The sequence below is a fragment of the Poecilia formosa genome, unplaced genomic scaffold (genome assembly GCF_000485575.1).
Source record: "Poecilia formosa unplaced genomic scaffold, Poecilia_formosa-5.1.2 Scaffold347, whole genome shotgun sequence".
In the NCBI taxonomy this organism is placed as follows: domain Eukaryota; kingdom Metazoa; phylum Chordata; class Actinopteri; order Cyprinodontiformes; family Poeciliidae; genus Poecilia; species Poecilia formosa.
In genome coordinates this window covers 68,090-84,963 of record NW_006800286.1, presented here as the reverse complement: position 1 = coordinate 84,963, position 16,874 = coordinate 68,090, and the positions used below count along the sequence as shown (strand labels likewise).

General features: G+C 40.4%; 1 protein-coding gene across 2 annotated transcripts in view; it reads left to right on the top strand.

The window, feature by feature from the left end:
* dennd1b (DENN/MADD domain containing 1B) overlaps positions 1-16,874 on the top strand; it is a 138,594-nt gene that overhangs the window by 68,089 nt on the left and 53,631 nt on the right. For both annotated transcript variants that reach the window (XM_007574230.2, XM_007574231.2), the window contains 3 exons: positions 119-229; positions 12,892-12,992; positions 16,181-16,226. In XM_007574230.2, coding sequence (XP_007574292.1) covers positions 119-229; positions 12,892-12,992; positions 16,181-16,226 — 258 coding nt within the window. The remainder of the gene's footprint in view (positions 1-118; positions 230-12,891; positions 12,993-16,180; positions 16,227-16,874) is intronic.

Genomic DNA, 16,874 nt, shown 5'->3' with positions numbered 1-16,874 from the left:
TAGTTTTTTCTTTCTTACACTGTTCTTTGACATATAATCAGGCTTCCTCACAGTCTGTACAGTGATGTAGTGCATACATTTTGGAAGCTAAAAACATTTTGTCCTGTTGCATCTCCAGAGGAACCTGACGGAGTACTTTGTGGCTGTGGACATCAACAACATGCTCCAACTGTACGCCAGTATGCTGCACGAACGGCGCATCATCATTACCTCAAGGAAGCTTAGCACTGTGAGTTCGTTCCTCCTGCGTCATCCTGAAGCTTTTGGTTATTGAGCCTCGCTTTGAAGGCAAAGGCTGAAAAAAGCTTGAAAAACAACTAGAATACAGCGTCAACCTAAATGATTCTTCCCTTCAAATATTAATGTTGCTATTATGTTTATTTTGAGAATGTTATGTGAATTTATGCCTGGTGTTCAGGAAGCTCAGGTTGCTTTGGTAGCGACCTTCAGCTCATCTGGATTGTTGGGTCTGATGTCTGTCATCTTGATCTCAACAATAACTGATTGATTATCTATAAATCTATAAAGGTTCAGCTCAGGCCAGTTTGCTGGCAAATCAAGCAGAGAAGCATCATGGACATCGAACCAGCGTCTGGTACCTTTGGGTTCTCAGTCTTGCTGGGCAATGAAACCAGTGGGATCTTGATTTCCAAATGAAATACAAACTTCACTTACATCTGAGCAGAAGGCTCCAGTTCTTCTTCTCTTTAGTTCAGGTAATAATCTTCTACAGTTTGGTCTGGTTTGGTCAGGAGTGGCCTAGTACAAGGCATCGGTGTAACACCTGCTGTCGAATCGTCTGCAAACTCTTAAATGTGCTTTGCTTCAAGATGCCCCCAGACTGTGGTTACACCTGTTGCACCTTTATACAACACATTTTCTCCTTCCACACAAATTCCCATTTATATTCCCAGATGCATCGCTCTGTGAACTGCTGGGTTGTTTAGCAATGACATCTTTGTGGCATATTTTTCTTGTGATGGTTGTCAATAACTGTCAGCTTAGCTGTCTTTGCTTATCTATATGCATAGTGTTACTTCTTAAATGTAATGACTTATATGAATTGTCTTTTTTAAATTATATCCTATTTTATGTGCACATGTATCTGTGTATCTTTAAGCAGTGTGATTTCCTCAAATGAAAAATTACTAAAAAACAGTCTTCTCTGATTGGAGGAGGGCAAACAAACGGATGTAAAAGGTTTTAAATGCACAACACTTTTATGCATAAAGCTGTTTTATTTTTTTATGCAGGACTTCTGCACTTAAATAATAATTCAGAAAGCTTGTTGCCAACTTGCAGACCTGCACCGTCATGCTTTAAATCAAATTCAAATGCCAAATTATCCCACTAAAACTGGATCTAACCTTAGGCTGTTCAATAGATTGAACATGATTTGCTTCATCAATATTCCAGCTGGATTCGAAACCCTAAATATTACGATGGGAATATTTATCTGACATGGCTTGATAGTTGTTCAGAGAGACTTGAAGCAGTCCCCCCTCTCACCCGCCGCCTCTCTTCTTAATCATCCAGCTCTGACAGGCTGTGAAATTCAGGCTGAAGCTGGGTTTTATGTGGCTGTTTGTACCATATAACCGCAGCATATTAATGTCCAAAATGCCTTAAATTATCTATTATTACATGCCTTAGCTTACTCTTATAATTTAAAGTCATTTCTGTGTGTGTGAGGGAGGAACTCTGTGTGTCCATCTCCCACTCTTCCTCTCCCATGCTATCTTTGCAGCTGATGAGGCAGAGCCAAATGTTTATGACAGATTAGATGGGAGAGGGAAGTGATGTCATCCAACTTCTATTTGTATCTGTAGCTGAGCGGCTCCTGCCAACGCAATCTACAAGTCTGCAGAAGGTTTAACAGCTGGGGGCCTTTGGTGGTGTTTGGCGCTGCGGGGAAGTGTTCCCAAGGTCTCTCTTCGGAGCTATAATCAGGAGGAGCTGTAAAGATTACCCACCCCTCTGAGAATTTCACCTGTCTCCCCCTCCCCGGCTCAGACCGGCTGCACCTCAGCTGAGGCGGCACCCTCTGCTGTGACACAAGCAGAACATGATGTAAATTATCAGACTCGGGGGAGGGGTGAGAGTGTTTTCCTTTTTAGCACGAAGACGGCGTGTGATTTAAAGCTTTCTGTAACTTGAAGACAAACCACGCTTTTTGCTTTTATTGCAAATGTATGCCGGCAGAATATTTTAGGAGACCTTTACCTCCGTGAGCCTTTCATCCTCCGCAATTCCTCATCCAGTCGTCTATCCATCCGTCTTCCTCAGGGAGACGTGTTTTGGTTTGGTAGCTATGTATGTCAGGCAATGTAGTACAAAGCCATTTTCTCGTCCCCAGTGGGATTACTCGCTGGCCTTGTGTTATTACCGCTCCTGTGATGCGTTATTTTTGCTGTTGGGATAGATTGACCTCGTAGTTCAAGCACAAATGGCTGCCATGATTCTTAAAACCAGCTAAGTGTATAGATACGCACCTAACCGAAAATATCTCCACTCATTACCCGCGCCATTGTCATGTGATCAAACACCTTAAAGGATGAGAGACGTGTAATTGCTGTCAGATTTTGGCACAGCATTATGTTAAAATGAGTGTTATCACTCATTGGATGGATGGGTTATATTTCTATAGCCTGATCTTGTGGATAGAAGACGTATAAAGAAGATATTGGGAGATATTGTTGGAAACATCGTTAGTTACATCCAGCTGCTTTCCACCACCTCCGCCTTTCCAGCCGAGCAGAAACACGGGATAGAAAGTGGGAAAAAAAAAAAAATCAGACACATCACAGCTCATGTATTTATATATATTCTGCCTTCGTAAGGTGCTGCCTGTGTTAAAGCCCCCAGTGAACCCTGCATGTCAGTTTGTCGGTACATGGCTGCCACGTCTTGCAAGCAGCCAAAAGCAAAGGAATAAATCATGATCTTACATCCATGCGCCAGTTGACTTATTGCTGTTTTGTGACCAGAGGTGAATGGTACCGCTGTTTTTAAAAAGCCAGTTGGTGGTGGTGCAGGGGGCGGCAGCCAGCCGTGTGTGCAGCCTTGTCATAGGCCCGTATAATAGGGGTGCATCGGCCCTTCTTCTAACTAGTCAGTAGGGAGGACCCCACCACCGCTGCCGCCGCCCCCACCCGTGTCTTTCATCTACCCAGCCTCCCCCTCCAGCCTCTGCCCTGCCTATCGGCCAGCGCCGGCTGACAGCAGCCCTCTCATCAGGCTGTCAGGCCTATGCTAACAAGGAGCTATCCATCCACCGTGCCCTAGAGTGCCAGCTGTCTCCTGGTTTCCAGCTTTTTTCCTCTGTTGTTCCTCTTCTCTCTCTCGCTGACTTCTCTTTGCCTCTCCCAGCTCTCGCTGTGTTAGTTATACTTTCCCTGTGACATATTATTTTCTGTCCATCTGTCTCTCACTCTCTCGCTACACCTCTTTCTTTCTGACATCGCCTTCCTCTTCCTGGGAGTCCTAATGTGTCCTTCAGTTGTTGGGCAACTGCAGAACATTGGAACATCCTCCCCCTGTATCCCCCTCCCTCAGTACCTTCCTCTGCTTGTCCTCGATAAACTTCCCCTTCCTCGTGTGTCCTGTGCGTTGTTGGTGGGACTGTAAATGTGCATGTGTTTTTCCTTGAACAGTGGATACTGGGGTACACTGAGCCTCCCATTGTTGCTAGGAAACGGTAAAAAGCACTGATCATGTGACCAAATAGTTAGGAGGAAGGCATCATTTATTCAAGTGTGTGAAGGTAAGAACCTCATGGGTAAAGTGGTTAGACTATGTGTTTTCCAGGCATCACTATAAAGTAACTGTTACCTTCAGTTTTTATAAAAATTATAGATGGATATATCAAATATGACTTGAAAGAAATTTGACTTTGTAATATAATAGCTTGAAATTGAACCTGTCTCTTTAAAAACTCTGCTCCTTCTGAAACTCCGCTTTCAGAAAGTCATCACAGCGTCGCTCCTCTATTAACTTTTTAACAAGCACTGAGAAGTACTTTATATGAGTTCAGTGGAGGCCCAGTCCCACCAGGTGTTTGCTAATTGCTGTTGGCTAGTCTGAAGGAGCTGAGTGGGGAGAGTTATATGGGAGAGCTGCTTTTTGAGGAGTAAGTGATGAGATGCGTCTCGAAGGCGGCCCTCGGTTCACCCAGGTGTTTTGCACAGCTAAATGGTTGCCATTGGAGATTCAAGGATTTCTCAAACATGAATGAAAGAGTCAAAGCAACACTACAGGCATGTTTTTGATGAAAGAATAACACAATTACATGATGTGAAGCTCAAAAAAGTAAGTTTAACATAACACTGCCCCTTTAAAAAACAATTTTTCACTCTTGAAAGTGAATTTAGTCTATCATAAGTTTCCTAAGAATTATATTTTGACTATAACAGATATTTAAAATTTTGTTTTATGCATCAGTTGTGCTACGTATGAGCTATAACATGAGGTCATAAACCGAAGATAAAAGTGTAGCATTTTAGCTGTGGGCACAAATAAAGTCAAAATTGTAGTTTTGGTTAAGTTGAGCCGCTACCATGACATGAATTTTCAACTTGCCAAGGATTCAGTTTTAGTGCTTGGGGTCGAGTTGGAGAAGAGGATTATGGTGTGTGTGTGTGTGTGTGTGTGTGTGTGTTTTTAGTGAATACAGTTCAACCTACCCCATACAGGGGTAAGCTGAGCTACGAAACAACTTTTTTAACATGCTATATTATCAAAACTGTTATGTTTCTGATTGTTTGAAGGGATGCACAACATCGTGAAATATATGTAGATATACAAGTTATCGACCAAACCAAAGTTGTCTTTGTGTAGTGATCCTAAGTATGAAAAATGGCTCATCTTACCACAGTCTCCCCTATTTGCTCTTGCAGGTGTTTGCCCCTCATGCCTTCTGTCTTCCTGTGTGGGAGGCCTGGTGTTAGCGGCTACATGCGCCGCCCTGCATGCCTCTACTTCTCTCCCAGTGCAACATACCCGTGTATGTGCCCTTACGAGGCTTGACATCAACGTTTGTCAACACGGTGGAAAGCAGAGCATGCATAATTGGTGACTTGGTGCATAGGAGAAGAGAGGGAAGGGCCAACAGCGATAAAGTAACAGGATAAACGAGGAAGAAGAGAAAACTGTAAATGATACCAAGAACCTGGGCAGCTGTATGGCCTGTTTTTTCTTTTTTTTCAAATCTGTTTTGTTGTTTTCCCACAGATAATGATTAGGCCATTCGATCACATAAATATGCTTCAATCTTAACTATTCCACTTTAGTTCTGGGTTTAGCCGCTTTTAATGGTTTTATTTCCAAGATTGTCCCTTATTTACCATCTTACCATCAACTTTGACCAGCTAACGTTGTCACCACAATGTTTCACAGTGGGCATTTGCTAGGGGTCATTTAGTTTTAGTTTTTCTTCAGACATTGTTTTGCACTTTCTTCCTCATCTGCTGTTTACCCTGTATGACCTCTTTTGAATTTCTCAACAATTCAGCATTGCTGCCACCAAAACCAGATTTGTGAATGCATGTTGTCCTGCTGACAGATTTTTTCCCTACATAGTTGTCCTCTTCAATGTTTCCCTGATAAAGATTCTGCATTTAGGTGCATCAGAGTAAACGGGGATGAAAATAAGTGCACACAATTGCCTGATTTTTAGTTGCAGAAAATTTTAAAAACTATCTATTATTTTCTTTTGACTTCACAATAAAGCCCAACAGAATGCATGGAGCTTTGTAATGGTAATGTGATGAAATGTGAAAACCTTCAGTTCGCATAAATATTTTTGCAAGGCACTGCAGGACTGAGTTTGGCAAATGTGTGGGGATAGAGTTGGAAGTAAAAGGCTAGTTGAGGAGAAATGAGCGTTTAAAGCTGGTGTGAGAAGGTCAAGAGCAGCTATGTTGATACCGTTCCTCCTGTCAAATTAAATTACACCGCCTGGAGCAGCAGCCGGTTTCTTCCGCAATCTGTTTCTTTACAGTCGAACAAGTCCAGTAAGACACTTCAGGACGGAAAAGCAGAGTATATTTTATAGCTTTTAAGTCCGCTTTATTGTTTATCCCAAAATACGTGAATGAGATTCAGCGATTTTATGTTCCTTCAGCATCCAGTAAAGAATAATGATGTGTTTTGAACGCGTTTGCTGATATGTGAGCTGCATGAGATCAGTGTATATATTTTAGGATTTCCTCACAGAGCAACATAAAATAACACTTAATTATGCATAATTGTCAAGGGAAACGTAAAACTCATAAGTGTGACTTGAAATTTTGAACCTCTTTTACGCTGATGCTCCTCAATAAATTATCAGTCTGTATGTGTGTAGTTGAATCTTGGTGCAAATCTAGCTGTTTGGTGTAGGCAACATTGTCCGTCGACAGCAATAATGACCAAACACTGTTATGGAAAATTTTATTCTATTTTATTTTATTTATTTTTATTATTATTAGAACAAAAAAAAAAGATCAACACAAGGATACAGAAAAACAGTAGACACAATGTCCATCTGTACCACAGTCAGGAGTTATTTACATCAAAAAATATTTAAATTGTGATGCAAATTATATTTTGGATGCCTTGAGTTGTTTGAATCTAGACAGTAATTTAAAATATGAAACCACAAAACTAAGGGAGTCGGTGACCAGTGATTTTCTGGATCTCAGCCTGGAGATCAAGATTTAAAATAACTAGAATCTTATTTTTTATTGCTATTCCTTCCTCGTTTTCAGGCTCTTTATGCAGAAATATATTTCATGTCAAACTCTCTGAGAGAGTTAAAAAAAAAGAAAGCAAGACGAGAAAAATAGATGGTTTTGAATTTGGATTCATGGATAATCTTAAAGCAGAGATATCTTATGAAACAATATTCCCAGCCTTGAGTAACTCAACTTTCCCCACTTACCATACTTTTTTCAAAAATGGAAAAAAGTATAGACGGCTGTAAATCTATCAAGACAATAGCTGTCCACCTAAACTGAAAAGTAGGATAAATAACACATTATTTAAAGAAGCAGCTAAGATGCCCAGGGTGAGTCTGGAGGAGCTGCAGAGATTCGCAGCTCAGTTGGGAAAATCTCTTTATGGGACAACTTTCTTTCCTTTACAGCTGTGGTCTTTATAGAAGCGTTGCAAGAAGAAATCCTGTGTGCAGTTAGCCACAAGACATGTAGATGAAGAAGTTGTTCTGGCCATGTCACTTCCTGACCTACTTACAAATCTGTGAGTAGAAACTCAAACTTGGTCGACTTCTTCCATTGTCAATTGCCAAATTCAGGTTTCACAATCCCATAGTGGAACATGATGGTGGCAGTGCCATGCTGTGGTGATCCTTTTCGTTAGCCAGGACAGAGAAACAGAAATCCTGGAAATAAATCTCTTATATGCAAAGTTTGAGACTGAGGTGAAGGTTCACCTTCCAGAACAACCTTAAGCCTACAGCCAGAGCTGCAGTTTGTATCAAAGCATATTGATGTGTTAGAATGGCACAACCAAAGTCCAGACCTGAATCCAAATGAGGATCTGGGGTAAGGATGGGAAATTGACATTCACAGATGCTCTCCATCCAAGCTGACTGAGCTTGCGCTGTATTGTAAAATAAATAAATAAAAGTTATAGATGTGCAAAGCTGGGGGAGACATATCCCACAAAACATGTAGCTCTAACTGCAGCAAAATGTTGCATTGCAAAGCGTTGACTCAGGGTGGCTGAATACATATGAACATTTATCAGATTTTTATTTTAAAAAACAGTTGTATCATTTCATTTCCATTTTACTAGTACACTTCACTCCAGATTTATCTATTTATGAAATCACAATAGAACACACTGAGGTTTGTGTTTGGGACGTGACAAAATGGAAACAAATTGAATAGTATGAATAGTTGTGCAAGGCATCAATAACAATTAATTTCTACACATGCAGATTCACTTAACCTTTTGGCCTTTTGTTTATGTAAGTGTTTGGATGTAAAATAGTATAGATTTTTTTTCCCCTGAAACATGAACTACATTCAATAACAAAGAAGAAAACGAGAGCTGCTGAAAATTGGACAGACATTTGATTGCAGCCAAGATCGCCGATAACTGTGCAGAAATTTTTCTATTTGTTTTTATGTAATTTACACTTGTCTTCATTGCTGTAAGTGAATATTAAGTAGTTTTTTTGTGTGTTAGAGCTGCACAATACCTTGAATCACAGTTGTCATCGCAGTTTTAATGTGTGAAACTTCACAGGCCCAAAAGACTGCTCGGATGCGGAATTAGTTTTTTTTATTATATTTGAAGTGTCATGAATTCAACTTCAGCCTGCAAAAAGATACATTTAATCAGTTGGCTGGAGGCTCATTGTGCCTAATCTCCAAATACAATGTGAATTTTAGCGGCTGAGATGTTTAAGATCACGTCAGGTGTTGGGGACATTGTGATGATTTAAAACAATGATGAGTAAAGTTTCTAATAACTTATGGAAGTAAAACTTTATGAGACACTGAGCTGTTTGCTGCTTTGCATCAAGTACGAAATTAGACTGGACTTACACAGCAGATCTTTATGCTCAATTTCAGTCGTTCATGTCATTAATTAAACCCGACCACAGTGAGACTTCTGTGTGAAAGATTTATGACCCCAAACCGACCCACGTGCAGAAGAACAACGATGACGCCACACAGCAGCGCGTTCTTCACGGAAGTAATACGCCGTCTGTGGATTGATTTTAGAGTTTATTCAACAAAGAAAGCCGAAAGTATCGTTACAAGATCATAACACAAATAAAAAAAGCTACGGTTTTTTGTGCAGCATTGACTGCAACTTTTGTAGAGAAGTTTGTTTGGGTGTGTAGTAAGAGCCAGGAGTAAGAGTGGAGTGATGTGCTTCAGTGACAGGCTTCTTTTCCAAGTTGTTAATCATAATTTTCATACATTGTTTACATCAATGACATGAAAGTCGGATAAAATGCACCATCACTGTTCAGACTGAAGACACTTTGAAACAATGGGATATGTGTCCTAATTGATCCCACATATGGAAATGGCACAGATTGGAATTTTTTGGGGTGAAAAGTTCAGAATTGGGCCGGTCAGACTGCGGTGAAAAAGCTGAATATGGGTCACATTTGGGCAAAAGAAGAAACATCCTGATTTGGGCTGCATTTGCCTGTTGTGTGAATGTTACCTTACAGTTGGAAGTTGACCAACTGGTGTCTGAATTCTCAGTTTTAGCTTGGCTTCCGGTTTCAAAGTTTGCATTCATCTTGTCCTTCTTTACTCCTTCTTTCTTCACCAACTTTCCCCTCCTCCCTCTCTGTTCTGTCTTTCCGTCCCTCTGTCTGTCCCCCTTAGCCCCCCGTCCGTCCTTTAGTCTCACTGAATGGGTCTGCAGAAACCGCCGTTCGTTTGGCCACTTTCCGCCTAAGCCACAGCACACTAAAAAGCTCTCAGGGCAGAACCAAAGACCTTGACTGCTTTTTGAAGCAGGCTGTCGCTGTATAATCGGTTAGCTTCTCTCAGCGGAGGGGGCAACACACACACACACATTTACACACACACACAGCATAAGAGGCAGGCAGCCCCTCATTACCGGGCAGAGCCCTGGTCCCTGAGGACTGGACCCAGCACCTAATCCTGTATTTGTTCTTGGGGACTGTATCTGTGATTCTCCATTGAATGGAATATTAAGCACCCAGGTCTTTTGTGGAGCGTGTAAGCCATTTGGCTCCACTCATCTATTATTTATCAGCCTGGCAAATATTTTATCAGCCTTAGCCTCTCATGACCCACTCTCATGTGAAGCTCTCCTCTAAATGAAGAAAAAATGGGGGGTTATTATTTTTTTTTTTCTTTTCAATTTATCTCCCGTTTTACTTTTTGCCTCATTTGTTCTAAAACCTGGACAAGGACACAGGGATTTGTATTAATCTAAGAGTTTTGAGAAGCAAATATGTGAACTATTCCTGTGGAGTTCCTTCCAACTTCCTTTATCTAAGGAAGCACACTGTTGCCTCCATCGCTTTGTAGATAACAAGTAAAAGAGGAGCACAATCTAGATTTGCGTTATAAATCATAATCCAAGTTTCGGACTCCCTTTCCCAGCCAGCTCCCCCGAGCCCAGCCACCCAGCCTGAGCCCGAGCGAGCGAGCGAGAGAGAGAGAGAGAGAGAGACTTGTTTTCACTTTCAACCTGAGAGTAAATCATGCCAGTTGGGGGGCTCACCTTGAGGCCTGGTGGAGATAATTGGAGTTGGTTAGCGAGGTGTTCTGTGCCATTACCTCCTGGTACCAGCGAATGGCTGGGGCTTGTCTCGCACTCCCAGAGGAGGAATACACCCGCCTGTTGGCTCCTCACTCAGCGTGCGTGTGTGTGTGTCTCAGCGTAGGTCCGCAGGCAGATCGGTGACCCCTCTTCATCACGATTTAATGGCCCCTTGCTAGACGGAAGAAGGGTGTGATGGTTTTGATAGCCCTTCTTTTCGCCGAGCGCACTCAGTTCAGCTTATTAATATTCATCGCATTGATTTATTTTCAGAATTAACAAAAAGAAAAAGAAAAACAAAGTGTTTGCCAAGAAATTAATCCTGACAGGAGTGTGGCATTGTTGTTTCATTTTCAGACAGCAGGAAGCAGGAATATGCATATGCAGATACACAGAGCAAGACACCAATTAAATGTTGATTAAGTCTTAAGTATTGTGGGACTCTGTGTGAAAGACAATAAGAAAGAAAATCATTGCTTTTTGTTTGCCGGCTGATATGAAAAATGAATGCAGTTAAAACAAACGGAGGAGGGATGAGGGGGGGGGGAGGCTGGACGCACAAACACATGAATGCTTCTTTTTTTTCTGAGATGCCTGAGCTTCATCAGAGGGTGTATTTGGACGCCCCCCACACCCTCCTCGTCTTTTTCTTCATCTCTTCCTCCGGCTGCGGTTGTTTTCAGCCACCGCGCTCTCCGGCTTTTGGCCGGTCAATTGTGACACTCTGCGTGTCAGCGAGCAGGGGGGGTCTCCTGGTAGCTGTGCGTGTGTGATAGTGTGTGTCCGCTTCACACTTTGGCTGTGAAGCTGCCGCGGTATAACGGCGGCTGCTGCTGCGGGGGTCCCGGCGGTATTGGCCTAGCCCGCAGTCTCTCTTGGCTAACTCATGTTTCATTCTTTGGCAATTTGCCCTAATGAAGTCCCGCAGGAGCCCCTCAGACCTCTGTTCTCTTTCCATATTTAATCATGTTATTTTAATCTGGGGGATGAGCTAACGCCTCTGTCTCCTGCTGCGTCTCTCTGTGTATGTGTGTGAGTGTGTGTGTGCTGCAGGTCATTACTATTGCTGAGTTTTTGTGACATGTCATGTCAGGAAAGGAGGGGGCCGCTTGCTTTAAGACAATGGGAGACGATGACTTTAATTCTGAGTGTAATATTGGTTTGACAATGTAAAAAGGCTCTTTGAAAAGCAGTGTCATCCTTACATGATTGCGGCTCATTATTTGTTAAAAACGAGGTTAATTATTCCATTTTTTCCCCAGTCATTTCTCAGTTTTTCTCAGATTCTTATGGCTGCTGTCAGGGATGTTTTTGCCTTTCTTTTGTTGTCTTTTTTCGTCCAGGTCACAGCACAAAACCCCTCTTCGATAGAAATACTCTGATTTCATGGTTTTCTCATTTTTAATAGAAAAACAGATTTGCCTTTTGACAAATGTTTCCTTACATTAGATCAAAATATTTTCCCCACTTTATACCGATCTCTTTCCTCCTCTGTCGTCTCTTTCATCAGGGTCAAGGAAACATCCAGCCTGCTTGTTTAGCTTTTATTTATCATCTCAATTTTTCAATGACTAGCATAATTACAGGCACCTCTTAGTAAGTTATAATATCATCAACAATTAAATTCTGCCAGTAATTTCAAAAAGTAAAAGATTTATATTATATGGATCTTTTATATTTTGCATAGCAATATCTATCAGTTTTATCTTTAACACATGTGGCTCAAACAATTGTTGTGAATGACTGTCACTGATTCCAAAGAGCAAATCAATTTTATGTCATACTGGCAATATTTTTCTAAGGTTTCCCTTAGAAAAAATTTTTTTTTAATTCTCAGTGAGATATTTTGTTAAATAAAATAAAAAATTAAATTAATTAAAAAGTAAAGTTAAGTGGAAGGAAAAACTGGCAGAAAAAACTGGCGATCACAGCCTTGAGAGGACTCTAATGCCAAGCCCATCCAAGAGTTCGGAGGAGAATCGTAAGATCTGAAGCGCAGATTGAGTCAGTGTTTCAAGAGCAAAAACACAGACATATCCAGGAAATGTGCTGAATTGGGCTAAGGAGAAAAAAAAACAAGAATTTGTCTTTTCAGATGAAAGTAAATTTTGTATTTAATTTGGAAATCAAAGCTCCCAGTCTGTAGGAGGGGAAAACAGCAGCTTGATCTTCCTTAGCAAATCAGCAAGTCCACATGCCTCATTGATGCAGTAATTCATGCTAAAAGAGCCCAGATAAAGTATTAACTCCATAAAGCACAGCAGATCAACACACTTTTTTTTCCCTTTTTAGCTGACATTTCTGTCTGTAAAATGTGTATTTTATTTTATTTTATAACTGAATTTAGGGATTTCATTCGCTGAAAGCTGAAATCATCAAGGTTCACAGGAAGAAAATGCTTGAAATGTGTTCGTGTCGTTTCCCATTCTGAATGACAGATTAAAGCAGTCAAAGACATCATTATGTATTGAAATGAAAATGTTAATCTCTGAAATAAAAGCATGTTTTATTAAACTAGATTTTGTTAGTAATAGTTGCTGTGTTTCTGTTGTGTTGTAACAGCGAGAAGACATTTGTCTGTATGTAAAGTTGGGCTGACGGCGTCCCCTCCTGTCTTTCTCTGTGTAGTTAACTGCATGCGTCCACGGTGCAGCAGCTTTGCTCTTTCCGATGTACTGGCAGCACATCTTCATCCCGGTTCTGCCTCCGCATCTGCTGGACTACTGCTGGTAAGCCTGACAACCTCTAAAGCACAAACACAATCATTATCAACTTAAAGAAAATGTTTCTGCTGAAATTGTTTTTTTGTCCTTCTTTTTCCACCCTCTCCTCTTTGCTGTCCGCGTCTGATGCTGGACCTCGGCACGCAGACGTATAGCCACACACACTGCGTCATGTGTGCAACAGTTATGCATCGGTTTTAGCCACTAAGATCTCCGTGTTAAAGCGTTGCCACACATGTTCACACGCTCTCCCACTCAGTCTTTGTGTTCTTGCGCGGACGCCTTCTCCAGCACGGCTCCGCACATAATGAACGGACCAGATCACCTTACTCTATATTTTATGGCAGCTCTTAGCAGCACGCTCTCATCATGGTCCGAACTCTCTCAGGGGTTCATTACCTCCCTTCCAACACAAATCCAACAAATCTGATTGGGCTTGATTGAAACTGAACGGAGAGCAGAAGTAGTGTCTACAAAATCTGCATGCTTTCAGGTCAACTTTTTATCAGTGCAGACGTAGCGTACATGTGTTGACGTCAGCATGGTTGAATGGGATTGCTTTTATGGTGCGGAGCGTTTCCAGGACGGACGGATCATCTCAGCGAAACTATTCTTCACTGACAGGGAAATGTGATTTCCATCACTCTGCAAAGGCTCATCGTTACCTTATTAAATGACGGGGTGTCCTCCATTCCCTGATGCGATAACTAAATTACATTAGATGTTCTGTGTTCCTCTACATTACATCTGAAATTCTGTAAGTCAACGCTGGGCATCCAATAAACACGACAGGCCTGCATATTTATTTTTATTCTGTCACTTTAAAGTGATTACGAGCTTTGATTTATAAATCACTCTGACCAGAAACATGCTAAAGTAAAGGACTGTAGGAACATCCAAAAGGCCTCTTCTTCTTTTCTTTTTTTCAAACAAGGAAACTTTTTCATGATATTCTTACACAGGTAAGCGGTTTAAAGAGAAAAATAAAAAATTACAATGAAAGACGAAGTTTAAGTAATAATGGTGAAAGTAAACAAGAAACTGCGAAATGCAAAAGGCATTTTAGAAATGTGCTGACCTGAAAAAGCCAAGTTTGTTGAAAATCGTGTGTTTTCAGGGAGTTGTTTCCAGTGCTAAGAAACAAACAACTAGGTGCCACCCAGCGAGTTAAAATATTATTAAAAATGTATTTATGTAATCTAATTCAAAAATTTTAACTCATGCATAACTTATATCTTTTACACACAGAGTAACGTATTCCAATCTACTAGTTTTGAATATTACAGTTAATAAAAAACCCCAGATTGTGTTTCTTACAGAATAGGAATATTATTTATGCAACCTATAAAAATGTTTCAAACTGAAAAATATCTTCATGTTCTGTACAGTGTATGTGCATATTTATGGTTTGGGCTCCTTTTGCTTGACTTCAGCTCTTATACACTGTTGGGTTCGGTGTCTCATCTTCCTCTTGTTAATTAGGTCAGATTAGCTTTGGTGGCCAGTCAAACCGAAAGTTCCCATAGTTACGAAACCAGATATTGGTGCTTTTGACCGTTCTTGCAGGTGCCAAAACCTGCTGGAAAATGGACAGTGGTAACCATGACGAGCTTGAAAATGTGCTGATAGATCGCTGCTCCGACTTTGGGTTTGGGTAGACACAGTGGACCAACACAGGCCAATGATCATGGCTCAGAAAAATCATCATTGTGGGAACTTCACATTGATCTTAAATAACTCGTCATGTAGTCCTTGTCTTCAAATCTGAATCCACCAAATTATCGATTGGGCTTTGCTAAGTCCTCTCAAAACTACATTTAGCTGTGTTGTGCTCTTTTTTTCCACCATATTTTTTCTTCTAATTGCCCATTAATATATTGGGATGCAGCTCTCTTGAGGCTGATCTTTTTTGTGAAGGGCAGCAGCGACTGTCTTGCACATACCTGTCAAGTCACTGTTGTCTTAAAAATACATTTTTATTGGTCTAATATTCTAAGAAACTGAATGTTTTTTTTAATCAACTTTAACAAAAATACTATTTTCTGAGCGTTACTTCTTTTCTTTTTGTTCTGATCCTAAAAACACTAAATGAAAAGATTGAACCTGAACAGCAACTCTGAGATCTATTCAGGGCCTTATCCCTTAATTACTTCATAAGCCAATCACTGTGCTTTAGATTTCAGAGAATCTTTAAGATAAGTATAATCACATTTAGTGATACTGTCAATTTTTTGAGTTAAAACATAAAAACGAGAATCTCAGAAATACTTCTTGGTATACGATCAGTCATTTACCAGCTGTCTCTGAGGAGATTCAAGTTGCCTGATCAACTTTCGTTGCCGTCTACGTTCTTAAACTATTTTCTATTCACGCATTAGTGACAGCAGTGTGTATTTTTCTGTAGAGGCAGGAAAAGGGAAACGGCATTTATTGCATCTGGATTCCATAAAAATAACTCCTCTGTTCTGAGGGCCTTGGATATAAAAAGGCTTGTTGCTGCCTGTGACATTATCATGTTATGACATCCTGATATAGAAAATAATCTGCACTTCAGATTATTTTTCAGGTCACGTTTAGTATTTTGTTCTGTGTTAAGTATTGGCTTAACATAAATCATCATTTTTTATGTCTTGTATTCAGTCTGGATTATCAGACATGTTTTTCTCACAAGTATGTATAAAAATGCACTAATCAATCACACAAGATAAAGACTGACTCAATAATATACTATAGAATCTGATTATTGTTTTCTTTTTAATTAAAATTGAACAGTTTTTATCTACAAAAACATTAACCAGCATGTAGTTAGAAAATGTTAATTATATCCTTTGAAGTATAAATAGGATTAATCTATTCTCCCCTTTTTTGTTGCATTAAAATCTGCTACCTCCATCAAAGAACCTGCAGTATATTCTGTTTTTATCTTTTATATATTATTGTCCTTAGCAAGAAAAATCGGACTTGGTCAAATGAAAAAGAAAACAGGAAATCGGTATGTGCCTGGAAAAATCCAGATCGGTGTGTCTCTTATTTATGAATTTTGTAGAAAAGCGACAGATCCATACAGTGAAGACACTTCAATCTTTAGTTATTTAAATGTGTATAAAATGACTGAAAGGTAGATGCTATTTTCCAAATAAACGTTGCGTCTGCATACACCACTAACAGATGTCTTGTACCTTCTACATCCTCAGTGCTCCGATGCCATACTTCGTGGGAGTTCACTATAGTCTGCTTGAGGTATGTTATCAAATCAGTTTATGCATGCATATGCTGCAAATGTTAATGCAAAAACATCAAGATGCTCCATGAACGTCCTGCGTTTTGAAAACGGGGGTTGAAATGTGTAAACTGTGAAAACTGATTTTGATTATTCATTGCTAATCCATATGTTTTGTTGAACTTCGGTGTCGGAAACAAATGACGACTCAATTCTGAGTTTGTGTCGAATATTTAAGAGTTAATTCATCATGAATTAAACAATGCTACTTTTAAAAATCCCAACTTTTTACACTTTCACATCTTTTTCTTTTTTTTTTTCTTTTTTGTCTGTTTCTGCTCTGTCTACTGCTTGTGTGTGCCTTGGCTTCTGAACCAGAAGTACAGAAGGCAGAGACAGAAAGGCAGAAAAAGCATCTGCAAACAAAGAGCTTTTCTTCTTCATTGTTAAACCCTGTGTTGGTTGGGGAGCAGGCCGTCATCAGTGCGGCTGTTTCATGTGAACGCATGACGCAAGAGCGCACACATTTTTGCACTCGTGTGCGAGTGTTAGTTTCCAGGCGTGTGCGTGCGTGTGTAATTGCCTATAATGTTATGCACACGTGTGTTTGCGCGCATGCGTGTGTGTGTGTGTGTGTGTGTGTGTGTGTGTGTGTGTGTGTGTGTGTG